Raw genomic sequence first — 15,224 nt, 5'->3', positions numbered from 1 at the left:
CTTACGTCATGAAAATGATGTCATAAATACACAGCATGAGCTGGAAGGGAGTGATACTCTAGATATGTCTCTCAAGGAGGGGTTTTTTAGGAGCTGTAATACGAATAACACAGTACATGAGCAGTCAAAAACAAGAGTGCAAATAATAAGAGATTATAACAATAAAAAAGTATTTTACCCAACCCTGCATTCAACTAAAGTGCTGATCCCAAGAATTAGATAAATCAGAGTTACATTTGAGCTCAGCAAAGAGGTCTGCTAATTTCTGAATGTCCATAGGAGGACCTATATTGTCAGAAAGAAAAGTACAACAGCATAAAATACTGGGAAGAATTTAACAGAATTCTCAGCTAGAATCATATCTAGGGCCATATGATTTTGAGAACCATCTGAGAAGTGGAGCCTAATTGATCAGTAATACCTTGCAAGGCGTCCCTAGAATAGTTCACAAAGCGTTGCTGATTATAATAATTTTTAATTAATCCTATCAACATTCTTATTAATAGTAATAAAGGGAATAAGGAACTCAAACCCAGCCTTAACCTGAGCTCGGGCCTTAAATTCATCTGGGACCCCTCTTGGGACCCCTATAACATCTATGTATACATGTGATCAGATTTATATCAAGACAGAAAAGAGGAAAAACCATGTGAATAGGAAGGATGCCTATCAGAAAGAATATGCAGAAGCATGGTAACCTTAACTAAAGTGCACTGGCCTATCCACTGGCTTAACAGGGAGCCAAAAGTCTCCATAAAGCCAGTAAATATCAAATCTGATGCAGCAACAATGGGGCATACCTATGAGCCAAGACAGAGCAATAACCTACAAAACTACCCTGTGTCAGATTAGAAACATGACATGTGTAATTGCCCTTATAGATGGTAACGGCAATATCAAGCTTTTGCTGTCCTGACAACAAAGGGTATTTAGAACACTGCAGTGCACAAAGGGGATAGGTAAAATTAGAGGAGATATTGGTAAATAACCCAAAAAAGCATGGTTGGATACCAGGAGGGAGGTCCAGAGGTACGGTTCCTAGATGGGGTCTAGCTTGAGCACATATGTAACAATTACTCTTATTATGTTGATCAGCAGTGAATTTCATCCATTCTAACCAAAGGTTACGTTCTGAAAACCCTACCTCAACAGCCACAATATCTTCAAAAGTGGGATTGGCAATAGCCATCATGTCAGTAAGTTTATTGAATGTAGGGGCCAGTGGGTTAGTATTTTTTGGGGCCCCCACAAAATGGCGGGAGAGGATGAGTGGAGGTAGATAGATCCCGTAAGAAAACTGATGGGTCGGATAGCTAGACCCACCCTTAAACCTCATGTCCATAATGTACATACCTTCATCAGTAGGTCTAGGGTTGTCAATAGTAAGAGAAAGCTTAATAATTTGTGCAGGAACACTTTTCCTATAACAGTGTCCAACCTTATGAAGGGTCATACAAGTAAGCAGTGATTTACCATTTTGGTCCACTGTTTTTCAGAGTATTTTCTAGTTTATAAACCCAGTCAGTATCAATATTCCACCCTACCACTCCCCAGAATGCACACTTAACCCCCCAACGTGAGTCAGTAACATATATATATATATATATGTCCTTAGTTTTAGGAATTTCTGAGGACCAATGGCACAGCCTTGGGATATCAATTGATGAACAGTCCGCAATGTCACAATACTCAAAGGAGAAGGTGGCAACTTGCACACTGCTGGAATTATACCAAAGAGTAGCATACTATCAGTCTTTTCTGGATTCCAATTGAAGGACAGCCTTTGCGAGGGAGTAGTCCAGCTTGACGTCGTGTTCGCAAAGAGGTGTCGGGGGTGCTGTTTACAGCAGGAGTGTCATTTACAGATGGGTATGGGCAGAAAGTGTCGTGGACCCAGAACACATCATCCCTGTAGACCCAGTTAGAAATGATCCATACAGGGAGAAAAACTAGCAGCAGTGGTGCCAGTAAGAGAATGATAAAGTTGGTAGAATGCTGCAATAAAATCATCATGTTGTTACACTGGAGGAGGTGAAATCTGCGCAGGGAAGACTTGCTTCTGGGGTTTTAGGTTAACCCTCTTCAAGCGACTTGCGTGGATCCAAACAGGAAACTCCTCAGTGAGTGCAGCGGGCCTGGTTACAGCGATCACAGTAGTGGGAAGGCCAAAGGGGAAATCCGTCTGCTTCCGATCCTTGGAAAGCTGCTGGATAATCACCAGGCTGGAAAAAATGGGTAGGAATCTGTGGAGAGAAAGGATAAGTGCAAGACACGTTTCTTTGAACAAGACCTAATATTTCAATTAGCTTTTGGACGTATTCCTCCTGTATCAAGGGAAAATCTACCCATGGGGCGGGGAAAGGTCATCCCGTGAGAATCTCAAAGGGAGAGCAGCCAGATGTCTGTGCATACAGAAAGAGATACTTGAAAAGAGATGCTTGAAAAGCATTCCAAATATCATTCAGCAGCTGTACTCCAATGTGATCCAAATAAGAGATAGAAAACAAGAGAAACCATGTAGCCTGTACTGAATGTATTCAGAAATGTATGGATCATATGTAGGGAACACCATGAAATAAACGCTGTATAAAGTAAAACTTTTTCTTAAACATATAACCCTTAACTAAACTATATTCAGAATATAAAAGCTATAAGTAAAAGAACATTGCGCAGTTAGGCTAGTAAGAAGTGGAAAAAGAGCTCTAAAAATGGCCAATGTATGTATCCTGGGGTACCCACTAAACTAAAACAAGTAGACATGACACAGACAAAACATAAAGTTTTAAGCGTGGAGCTATTACTCCATCTGTCAAGTGTGCAGGGCTGAATTTAACTCTGCAAATAAACACATTGATATAAAAAAACCAAAACTACAAGTATATCATAACCATCTCATATTTGGAAAAAGGCATAAAGCTAATGTCTCTTTGGAGCGTCTCTATCTCTGCAGTGATAAAGAGGACCCATGGAAAACATTAGAAATATCTGCGCCAAAACTGATCTGGGATGGCTATGTATAAATCCGGAAAAAACATTTTAAATTAGCAACATCCTAATTTCAGCTAAAACAATAGAAAGGAATTGTATTTTCCAATTTATTTTCAATTCACAACCGTGCCAGTTGTAATTATTGAGCTATATATATATATGTATCAAGGAGCAAAAGGTCAAGAATGAAAATATCACTAGCAAGAAGTTAAAATGTCGAGCGAGCACTACGATAACCAATACCATGATATTGGGCAATGAATAAGGGAGAGCTAGCAGCTGGTATCCAGGGTTTCCCCTCTTTGCACCAAAGTCCGTCCAAAGGGGCGGCTTTGGGCACCTGCCAAACGCCAGGCATCAAATTCAGAGGAAGCTGTGAAAAAAGAGAGGAAGAGAATCCTGTTCACCCATGAGACCCAAAAGCCCATTTAAAAGAAGGGCTTGTACATCGTGAAAAGTATGAAGGGTAATGGGGTGACCTAGGGTCAGAGAAGTAACCATCTCTACCACCATAGCACAAGCAGCCAGGGCTTTCTTGAACAGGAGTGACTATAAAAAAAGGCAACAGAGCGTAACTTACCGCCATGTTCTCCCTTCATGGTGTTACAATAGTCCCAAACATGTGGGCATAAGCAGGAAAACCCAAACTTGAGCTAGAAACCAAAGCACATCTTAAATGTCCAACATTTCATAAGTCCATCTGATAAGAGCAGTCATTTCAGAAACCAGAGTCTGTCTCAAAATCTGGTCATAGAAGGAACAAGCAGAGATCCATTGGCGGCAGTGACCAATCATAGCAAGAAAAGTAAGCATGTCTTTCTTGGTAGCTGGGTGGGGCAGACCCAGAACAGCAGCAATGCAGAAAGTGCAGATTTTCCTCTGACCATGAGACAGGACAAAACCCAGGTATTTCACTTCAGATGTACACCAGTGCAGTTTATTTCATGACACCTTGTGACCACACACAGACAACCATTATAAAAGGTGCAAACTATCAGCCTGACAGGTCTCCTGAATTATGGAACACAAAAAGTTGTACAAAATGAGAATATGACCATGAAGGGCAGTGCATGACTTTGTAGAATAGCCTGAAGGGCAATTCTACACTAGGTATACTGTTGCTTAAAGGTGAAGGCAAAAAAAGAGCTGAAAAGCCTCACCAACAGGGACTAAAATAAAACATTCTTTAGGACAATGACAGAAAAAAAAATAATTGGCTGCCGGTGGAATGGTGGAAGAAACATAAGTGCAATGAGAATTACCAAAACACTAACGGCCCTAAAATCTAGGACGAAACGGGGAATGCCATCAGTTTTGACAACAAGAGCGATGGGCGTATTATAAGAAGAGATGGTGGTTTTGATAATGCCGGAGAAAAGTCAAGAGACAAGCAGTGGAATCTCACCTTACTGCTTGATAAAACCAAGAATGAGTAACTTCAAAGAAACACTATAGGGGGCCAGTGGAAGCCCAAACAGTGAAGTCTGGTTCATATGCTGTTTGTTGGTTTTTGTTTTTTTTTCTTTTTCTGATGATGCACATTTTTTAACGTGGTGGCAATTTGCATGCTATTAGTTTATTATACTGAGGAGCAAAAATTGTGCTTTAGCTTGCATTAGAAGATGAACCATCAGTGCATGGTTCTAAGTCAAGCTTTCTGCATTGGTCCCTCCAGGCATCCCTGTGGGAGGAAGAGAGTGAACGATGAGCAAGCTTGCTCCTACAGTGAGCAACAGCTGTTCCACTGTTGGTAATCTGGCATTAGAAATTACCCACCTGGAAAGAGAGGGCTGTAGGAGAGTTAGGGAAGCAAGTGGTGGGACAGAAGTGATGCCATGCTTGGCTTAATTTATAAATTATGTGTAAAAATTCTGCGGGCCTGAGCTGTATAATTGTCTGGGGTGTATTTGTAACTGAAAACAATGATTGCTTCTGGTCTTCTTAGATAGCTTTGCTAGTTTTTTAAAAAAGTTATGTGTTTGAAACTGATGAATCTAAAATACACATTTCATCTTGAAAGCTGAAAATTATACCTTCAGTTTGAATGTCATCTTTCAAATGTGCTTTTGGGGGGGGGGGAGGGATTGAGGTTAAATTACAGTTTATGAATATTGGTTGAATGGCCTTTCTTTAATGAAAGGGTGAAAATGTTTATATTTTTTGCTTTCAATTAGGTATAAATGTTCTGGAAATATTGTCATTACTCGTGAAATACATGTAGTGAATAACCAGTCATTGTGGTTCATCAACAAAAAGGCTGCCAGTCAGAAGATGGTAGAGGAACAGATAGCAGCTTTGAATATCCAAGTGGGAAATCTCTGCCAGTTTCTTCCTCAGGTGAGAAGGTTGACTTTTCTTGCACAGACATCTGAGGGCTCCTTTTACAAAGCCGCACTAGCGTTTTTTAAGCGCGTAATAGCACGCGCTAAACCGCCAGCTGCGCAAGTCGCTACCGCCTCCTCTTGAGCAGGCAGTAGTTTTTCGGCCAGCACAGGGGTTAGCACATGATGAAAAGTCCCACGTGTTAAACCCGCTAGCGCGGCTTGATAAAAGGAGCCCTGAATGTGGATAACCTATACTTATAAAATCATGGTGTTCTTGATCCAGTGGAAGTTATTTTAACCCAGAGTGTCCAATTAACCACTAGGTATGAAGTTTAGCATAGGGAGAATGTTAAAATCTGATTGAAATTTTGAAAAATGTACTTAGTTTAATAGAGCAGAACATTTTAAAACAGAGCACTATAGTGATATCTAATCTAATCTAAATCTTGGGTTTATATACCGCATCATCTCCGCAGATGGAGCTCGACACGGTTTACATGGTTAGGGAAGGAACGGAACTCCAGTGGAATTATATAAGTATGAGAGAAGAGAGGTTGGTGTGAGAGTGCCAGGAGCGGGACGGGGTTACGTTCTGGAGAAGAGCCAGGTCTTCAGATGCTTACGGAATGGTAGAAGGGGGCTCAAATTGCGGAGAGGGGAAGGGAGACTGTTCCAGAGCTGAGTGATTCTGAAAGGGAGGGAAGAGCCAAGTTTACCAACAAGGGAGATGCCTTTTAAGGAGGGGTAGGATAGTTTTAATTTTTGAGTGGATCTAGTGGAGGTTGGATTTGAGGAATTCCAGGATAGAGGGATAAAAGGAGGAAGGATACCGTGGAGGATCTTGAAGGTTAGGCAGGCACATTTAAAGTAGACCCTGGAATATGTCAGGAATTTGGAAATAACATTCTTTATTATGCACATTGCCCACCTGTAATAATCACACTCCCCTCTCCCCCCCATTTCAGGGCTGGAGAACTCTTTAATTTGAGTTTAATATGCAACTTTTAATTTCTCCAATAATTGCCTATCCCCCAGCATCTATGTTAACGTGCTGTTGCTCTCCACCCCTCCCGCGTGATGAACATATCACTCCATACTAGGGCTGCAGATTTAGCACGTTAACAATGTGATTAATGCACAAAATATTTTACTTTTATTAAAAAAATTTATCGTAATTATAATTAACACATTTACCTGTTCTCCTGCTCCTGTGTCAGACCCACTGCTTCTCTGTGTATGAAAAAGTGGCTGCGGCGTCAGCTTGTGCATGCTGCTGTTAGCTCTGCTTGACCCAGAAACAGGAAGTTACATCAAACTGTGTTGTAACTTCATGTTTCTGGGGTCAGACAAAGCCAGTGGCAGCACCCATACATTGATGCTTACACTGCAGCCACTTTTAGACCCCAAAGAAACAGCATGCCTGACACAGGAGCAGGAGTCAGACCAGGTAGTTTGTTAATCACGACTTGGGGGCAAGGAGGGATAGAGTACTTCATCGAGGAGTGCAAGAGGGAGAGAGTTACTGCATTGGAGGCGCAAGGTATTGTTTCACTCTTTGAATAATTAAAAATGGTTGAACACTTCAGCAGTCTCTGGGTTGTCTTTATCTTGTGTTACCAATTTTAGGCTTCCTAAAAAATTGAAGTGCCTCCAATAGGGGGTAGAGTGTGGCGCAGGGGCAAGAGGGAGCCCAAGCCTTCTTGCCCCGGCGATCCTGGAACCTTCCTCCCCCCGCCGATAATGATTGGGCCAGGAGAGAGCCCAAGCCCTCCTGGCCACGCGCCCCCAGCCCTATAAGATCGGGCAGGAGGGAGCCCAACCCCTCCTGCCCAGGGGAACTACTTACACCCCCACCCCCACTAAAATACGGACAGGAGGGATCCCAAGCCCTCCTGCCCTCAATGCACCAACACTCGCCCCCCCGAACCACCGATCGGCCCCCCACCGACCCGTGAAACTCCCCCTGCTGACCCCTCAATCCCCCCACCCCCAATCTCCCCTACCTTAACATTGTTGGCCGGACGGACGGGTGCCAAGCCCGTCCGTCTGGCAGGCCAGCCATCACAGGAATGGCTGGCCTTAGGACCTGATTGGCCCAGGCAGCTCAAACCCCGCCCACAGGTGGGGCCTGAGGCGCCTGGGCCAACCGGAATAGGCCCAGTAGCCAATTGGGTCCTAAGGCCAGTCATTCCTGCGATGGCTGGCTTCCCGGACGGACAGGCTTGGCACACGTCCGTCCTTCCAACGATGTTAGGGTGGGGGAATCGAGGGGTCGGCAGGGGTGGGTCTCGCAGGTTGGCGGGGGGCTAATCGTGGGTTCGTGGGGGGGCGAGCGCAGGAGGGCCTGGGATCCCTCCTGCCCATATTTTAGTGGGGATGGGGGATAGGTGGTTCACCTGGGCAGGAGGGGTTGGGCTCCCTCCTGCTCGATCTTATAGGGGGGGGTCGCGTAGCCAGGAAGGCTTGGGCTCCCTCCTGGCCCGATCGTTATCGGCGGGGGAGGGGGGAAGGGTTCCAGGATCGCCGGGGCAAGAGGGCTTGGGCTCCCTCTTGCCCCGCGGCACCCCGACACCCCGACACCTCGATCCCGCGGCACCCGGGTCATCTCTTCTGCTGCTTTAGTGATCCCAAGTTCCGTGTTTGGCGGCACTTGGTGGTATCGCTATTGTGGCAGGGGAGATGAGGCATCTCTCCTGCCTCGATGGTTACGGTGGGGGGTGGGTAGGTTGCCAGGCTGCTGAGCCGTTCGTGCCAGCTGCCATCAACTCAGCGGCCCCTTTTTCGGCACTTATACCTGTTTTGACTTGGTCTAAGTCAAAACGTATAAGTGCCAACTAGGCAACCTGTCAAAACGTTTGGTTATACCTGCTGTGCGCCTAGGTCTAGGTTGGCCCACTTCCCGCCCTCTCCCCTCCTCTAAAAACACATCTTTTCACTCTATGCGTTTAGAGACAGGGGAAAGGCCTAAGCTGGTTTTAGATACGTCTAAAACCAGCTTTGATTATGGGTACTTGGATGATCAGGCTTTTTGATCGTCTAAGTACCCATTTAGGCCACTTTTTAGACTTTTTTTTTTTACTATGAGCCCCTTACCCTCCCCTTGTTTTGACCTTTTATGTCCTCTTTCCTATACTTATTGTAGTTCTTCCCTCATCCCTTATGTTCAAGTTTGTACTTTCTTTGTCTCCATTGTATTTTAAATAATATGTACCCCTTGGGGGCGTGGCTTAATGCGAACACAAAATGGACGTGTGATCGCGACGTTCCTCTTCAAATAGGCAACGGTTATTAAAAAAAATTATCCCCTTCTTGCCGAATTCGGCGAAAAACAATTGCAGTCGATGCTGAAATTGTGGTAAATTGATATTACCCTCCTCCGCCGAAACTAAAACAAAGCCTGAGAGAAGAGAGCCAAAAAATAAGATCGCCGGTTTTTTTCTCAGTGCTGGAGCGGCGAGGCATAGAAGGCAAGTAACTGACAGAGTTTAAAGATCACTGTGGAGAAAAACTTGTGCCTCCGAAACTGAAACAAAGCCCTGAGGGAAGGGAGCCAAAAAAAAAAAAAAAATCTGTTTCTCTTTCGTCGGTTTTTTTTCTCTAGGCAAGTTACAGTGTGACTGACAGAAGTTTACAGTTTTTCTCTGTGCTGGAGCGGCGCGACATAGAAGGCAAGGTGAATGACAGAAGTTTACAGGATCTTAAAGATCACTGTGAAGAAAATACTTGTGCCGCCGAAACTGAAACAAAGCCCTGAGGAAAGAGAGCCAAAAAAGATTTGTTATTTCCTCACCTTTTTTTTTTCTGAGCTGGAGTAGCAAGACATCAAAGACAAACTACTGAATATTGTGGCTGGCAGAAGTCTTAGTGGTCCTAACGACTGTGGAGAAAATAAAATCCACGAAAATATTAAAAAAAGTGCAGGAGCATGGCAAGCACCCGACAAAATAAAAATGAAACTAGTATGTCAGCAAAAAGGCAGAAGCAGGATCAAATTACACCAAGTAAGGTCCCGCTTCCTGCTGAAGAATCAGATATGCTGAGCAAAGCAGAAGTTATGGAGAAACTGAGACAAATTAAACAAATGCTTAAAGAAACTGTGAGTAATATGGCCGAAATGAAGGAAGAAATACTAAATATCCATAGACAGATGGAAATAAATAATAAAAGAACAACTGACTTAGAAACTAAAATGGAGGCTTTAGAATGTGAAGGAAATAGATGTAAAAATGACAGTTTGGAACTGATTCAATTAAAAAATCAGCTGGAAGATTATGAAAACCGAGGAAGAAGAAAGAATATAAAAATTTTTGGAATGCAGGAAAATTTGGAAGGGAAAAATGCCATACAATTTTTAGAAAATCTAATTCCCAAAATACTACAATTGGATTTTAAACAACCATTAGAAATAGAAAGAGCGCCCAGGATCCCAGTAAAAAATATGGAAAATCAAGGCAGACCAAGACCATTAATATTTAAAATGCTAAGATACCAGCAAGCAATAGAAATCTTAAATGCTGCCAAGAAAGACAAAAATTTAAATTACAAAGGATCCAAAATATGGTTTTTGCCGGATTTTGCTAAAAACACAGCAAATAAAAGAAAGAGATTCTTAGACTTGAGACCTCAACTAAAAGAAAAAGGATATAAATACGGATTATATTACCCAACAAAAATGAGGGTATCTTCTGGAGATAAATCTTTGTATTTTGAAGATCTAGAAAAGCTAAAAACCTTTCTTTCAAAATCAGAACCTATGTCATTTTAACATAATGGATGTTGAAATGATCATAAAATAACAAGACTGGTTTTGATGACATTGTGAAAAAAAAATAAATTTTAATATAAAACTGTGAGACTTTGGAATATTGAAGAAAGAAGAATATGAAAAAAAGAACAGGAAATAAAATGAACTAAAGAAAAAGACAATAAAAAATATAAAAGAAGAAATAGACAAGAAAGACAGACTGGAAACTCAAGAGACTAAAATTAGAAGAGTAAAATATGGATGGCTGGAGTAAAGAGTGATCAGAAAGAAATAAAAACATGAATAAAAAATAAAAGCAGGAAAAAAAAAAAGAAGAATGCACCAGATAAAAATAAAAATTGGGTAAAAAAAGAATGCAAAAAGGAAAAAAAAATATATTAAAAACTTTTAAAGTAATATATGAAGATATGTATATTTGTTTTTAGATATTAAAAGGATGATAAGAATTGATGGAATAGAATGTATAAGATATAGGAAAAATAACATTACTATATTAAATATATGTTTATGATAGAATTTTATGATATAAACTAAAATATTGGGGAAATATAAATTAAAGATTGATGAGTGGATAAAGATACATTAATGAAATGTTAGGAGTAAAATATGATTAAAGTTATCAAAGGTTAATATAGATAGATAGAAAATATAATTATTTCAAAAATGGTAAAAAAAAGATTTTATGTTTAAAAGGAGATATACTAAGATACACTGTGAAAGATTAATGAATTTATTTTAAGAAATGATAAAGGGGATATTAATTAAATATTGGTTGCCTAGAGGGGAGGGGGATGTTCGGGTTGCTGTTCCAATGTGTGTCCTTAAGCAGTCATTATATTGGGTGGGAAAGGGTGGGAAAAAGATGGGTTTTACTAGAATGATTAAGGAAAAGGTTAATAAGGGATTGGATACTTCAGGGGTAAAAATGTGTGTCATAGAGAAAATTTTTTGGATTTTAAATATGAAGGAAGAAAGGAAAAAGATTATTATGATAAGTTTTAAAATATATAATGTCTTTTAAGATATATTCTATTAATGTCAATGGCCTGAATCATGTAATCAAAAGGAAAAAGGTATTAGCATTTTTAAAAAAGCAAAACGCGGATGTTTATTGTTTGCAGGAGACTCATCTGAATATAAAGGAATCAAAAAAACTAAAGGATGGGTGGGTAAAGGAATGTTTTTTTGCTCCAGCAGCAGGTAAAAAAGCAGGGGTAGCAATTCTTATAAATAAAAAATGTATGGCCAATTTTAAGGTAATAAATTCAGATCCACATGGAAGATGGATACATATTGATATAAGTATGGGAAATAATGCCCTGACGTTGTTTAATATATATGCCCCTAATTCGAATCAATCAGAATTTTTTAAAAAGTTACAGAATATGTTGTTACCACTGGCTGCTTCTAATTTAGTGGTGGCTGGAGATTTTAATGCTGTAATGGATCCATTATTGGATAAAAAACCAGGTAAAAGCATAAAATCTTTAGGTTTAGATAATTTGGCTCAATCATGTGATTTGAAAGATATATGGCGTATTCTTCATTTTAATGATCAGGAATTTTCATTTTGTTCACAAGTTCATAAATCATTTTCAAGAATAGATTATATTTTTGTTTCAACAAATAAGGTGCAACAGGTGATTAAAGCTTCCATAGATCCTATTATTATTTCGGATCATGCGGGAGTATGGATAGAATTACAATTGGATCAATTGGAGAATGGTAGACCTCTTTGGAGATTTGATAATGCATTGCTTGTGGATGACAAATTTTTGGAAAATTTTAAAACACAAATTAATGATTTCTTTCAAATAAATTTAGTGGAGGATACATCTATTGAGAATGTATGGGATGCATTTAAAGCAACTATGAGGGGTAATATTATATCATATTCAGCTTTTGTTAGGAAACAGATGAAAATGCAATATATAGAATTAGAAAAAGAAATTAAAATATTAGAAGCTAAATTGGTAAGTAAATGGGAACATGAGGTTTTGCAAGCTCTTTTGAAAGCAAAAGGTAAATATAATGAATTAACTTCAAAAATGATAAGAAGAGATTTGTTTTCCAAGCAAGCAGTGTATTATGGAAATTCTAATAAGGCGGGAAGATTATTGGCAAATTATCTTAAAGCAAAAAAAAGAAGAACTAATATAAATGGGATAAAAGATGATAATGGTATAATAACAAATCAAACAAATATAATTTTAAAACAATTTCTAAAATTTTATAAGGACCTGTATTCTTCCGAGCCTTATTTGGAGAGACAAAAAGATGGAAAAAATTTTTTAGATTCTATTAATGGACCTAAGATTCCTGATCATATAAAACGGAGTTTAGATGAACCTATATCATTAAAAGAATTAGAAACAGCATTGAGATCTCTTAGAGTTGGATCCGCTCCAGGTGGTGATGGTTATACAGTAGAATTTTATAAAACATTTCAAAATGTCCTATCCCCATATTTACTAAATTTATATCAGACACAACTTATAAAAGGTGATATTAAAGGTACTATGGCTGAATCAATAATAATTGTTTTGCCTAAGCCAAATAAAGATCCCACTTTGGTTTCAAACTACAGGCCTATATCTTTAATAAATGTGGATAATAAACTTTTGGCGAAAATTTTGGCTTTGAGATTAGCCAAAGCTCTCCCACATATTATAGACATGCATCAGACGGGTTTCGTTGCTAAAAGACATTCCTCTAATAACTCTAGATTATTGTTTCATATGTTAAATTTATCAAAAAAAATGGATGAACCGGCTTTTACAGTTTCCTTGGATGCAGAAAAAGCGTTTGATAGGGTAGAATGGAATTTTATGTATCAGGCTTTAGAATGGTTTGGTATAGGTTCTGGATTTATACAAATGGTAAAAACTTTGTATAGCTTCCCGATTGCAAGATTAAATATTAATAATATGATATCTGATGGTTTTCAATTGCAGAGGGGAGTTAGACAAGGCTGTCCTTTATCTCCTTTGTTATTTGATGTTGTATTAGAACCCTTATTGTTAGCAATACAGCAAGCAAGGGGGATATAGGGTATTCCATATTCTGATATGGAATATAAAATTTCGGCTTATGCGGATGATATTTTACTTTATTTGAGGAATCCAGAGTCTATCTTATCTTGTCTATTGGAATTAATTGATATGTTTGGCAAATTTTCAGGTTATAAAATTAATTGGAATAAATCTGAAATTATACCTTTAAATGTTCATTGTGTAAAAGGATTAATTGACGCTTTTCCGTTCATATGGAAAGAAGAAGGATTTAAATATCTTGGTATTCAAGTTAAAAATACAATTGAAGATACCGTAAAAGAGAATGAAAAATTTATATTAAAAAAAGTTACGGAGTTGTGCGAGCAATGGAACCCTTTACATATTTCTTGGTGGGGGAGAGTTCAAACTATTAAAATGATGATGTTGCCTGTAGTTTGTTATCAAATGAGTATGATACCTATTTATTTTCAGGGGTCCTTTTATAAAAAGCTTAATAGTATTTTAACAAAATTTCTTTGGCTTGGTAAAACACCTAGAATAGCTTTAGTAACTTTGCAAAAATCAATTAAGGAGGGAGGGGTAAATTTTCCAAATTTTTATAGGTACCATCAAGCCTATATTCTATGTCAGGGTATGTATTGGATCCTCCCAGAACTTATAGATAATGCACCAGATTGGTTGTATTTGGAATGGCGCCTTATGTTTCCCCTAAATTTAGTTCATCTTCCAAGCATTAACATACCTAGAAGATACAGAGAAAATAAAATATTAATGGATACTTGGAAAACGTTGAGGTTTATTAGTAAATTAACACCTGTCCCAATAAACAAATCAACTAATCAATCTCTATGGATAAACTCCAAGATCAAAATTGGCGGAGCTCAAATCCTTTGGAAGAACTGGATTATTGCAGGCATTAGATCTCTAGATGATGTTATTTCAGAAGGTAAACTGCTGGAATTTTCACAATTGCAACATAGATTTGGTCTTAGTAAAATACAAAGTTTTAAATGGTTGCAATTGAAGCAGGCCATTCAGGTTGGGTTCCCTGAATGGAAAACATTGAATAATCAATATAGTTTAAAGTTCTTATGTTTTCAAGCAGACTTCCTAGGACATCAAGCCGCATTGTGGTATAAATTAATATCTGGATATTTGAATAAAAAACCAAAAAATGGTCTAAGAGATATTTGGAGCATTGAGATTAAGCATCAAATTAATGCATCTCAATGGCCACTAATTTGGTCTTGGAGAATGAGATGTACAGTGTCAGCATCTATGAGACAAACTTGGTTCTTTTTATTACATAGAGCTTTTTGGACCCCTACACGTTTACAAAAATTAGATAGCTCTAAGTCTAATAAATGCTGGCACTGTAATCTGGAACCAGGGACGTTGGATCATTTACTGTATCATTGTCCCTACATTAAAAGTTTTTGGAATACAATTTGGCCACAAATTAATAAATTGATGGAAAATCATATAGCAATATCTTATGATACAGTGTTATTTGGAATGATGATGAGAAAAAAAAGTCAAATTTCACCAGAAAATAACAAGCTTTTATTAATCATGACAGGGGTTGCCATTCAGCATATAACCAACAATTGGAAGAATTATAATAACCTAAATTATACATTTTGGTGGAATACAATATGTCATATATTCAAAATGGAAAGAGCAATAGCAATACAAAGAGGGACATATACTAAATTTATAAAAATATGGGGGCCATTGACAAAATATTGTAATGAATAAATAGTAGGATTTCTCTTCTTCTTTTCTTCTTTTCAATATCTTCTTTGTGACACACATGAAGGGGAGGGTAGTGAAAATAATTTTTACATAATATGATATAATATGAAATACAATATGTAATGTATGATTGGAAAGTATTAGAAGGGTGGGGGGAGGGAGAGGGGATAAAAATATATTTAAAATATGATGTATTAGATATAAAAGTGATATTGTGTATTCATCAATTGTATTTTAATATTTTGTACACTTTATGTAAAATTTGAAAACGAATAAAAATTATAAACCTGAAAATAATATGTACCCCTGCTTTTAATTGTAAATCACTTTGAAACTATGATATTACACTACATTACATTAGAGATTTCTATTCGGCCA

The 15,224-nt window shown here is 38.5% G+C and overlaps 1 protein-coding gene across 1 annotated transcript in view; it reads left to right on the top strand.

The window, feature by feature from the left end:
* SMC5 (structural maintenance of chromosomes 5) overlaps positions 1–15,224 on the top strand; it is a 210,377-nt gene that overhangs the window by 16,877 nt on the left and 178,276 nt on the right. The window contains exon 4 of the mRNA XM_033924682.1: positions 5,163–5,325. Coding sequence (XP_033780573.1) covers positions 5,163–5,325 — 163 coding nt within the window. The remainder of the gene's footprint in view (positions 1–5,162; positions 5,326–15,224) is intronic.

Source organism: Geotrypetes seraphini, chromosome 1 (genome assembly GCF_902459505.1).
Source record: "Geotrypetes seraphini chromosome 1, aGeoSer1.1, whole genome shotgun sequence".
Classification (NCBI taxonomy): Eukaryota; Metazoa; Chordata; class Amphibia; order Gymnophiona; family Dermophiidae; genus Geotrypetes; species Geotrypetes seraphini.
This window is presented reverse-complemented; position numbering and strand designations above follow the sequence as displayed.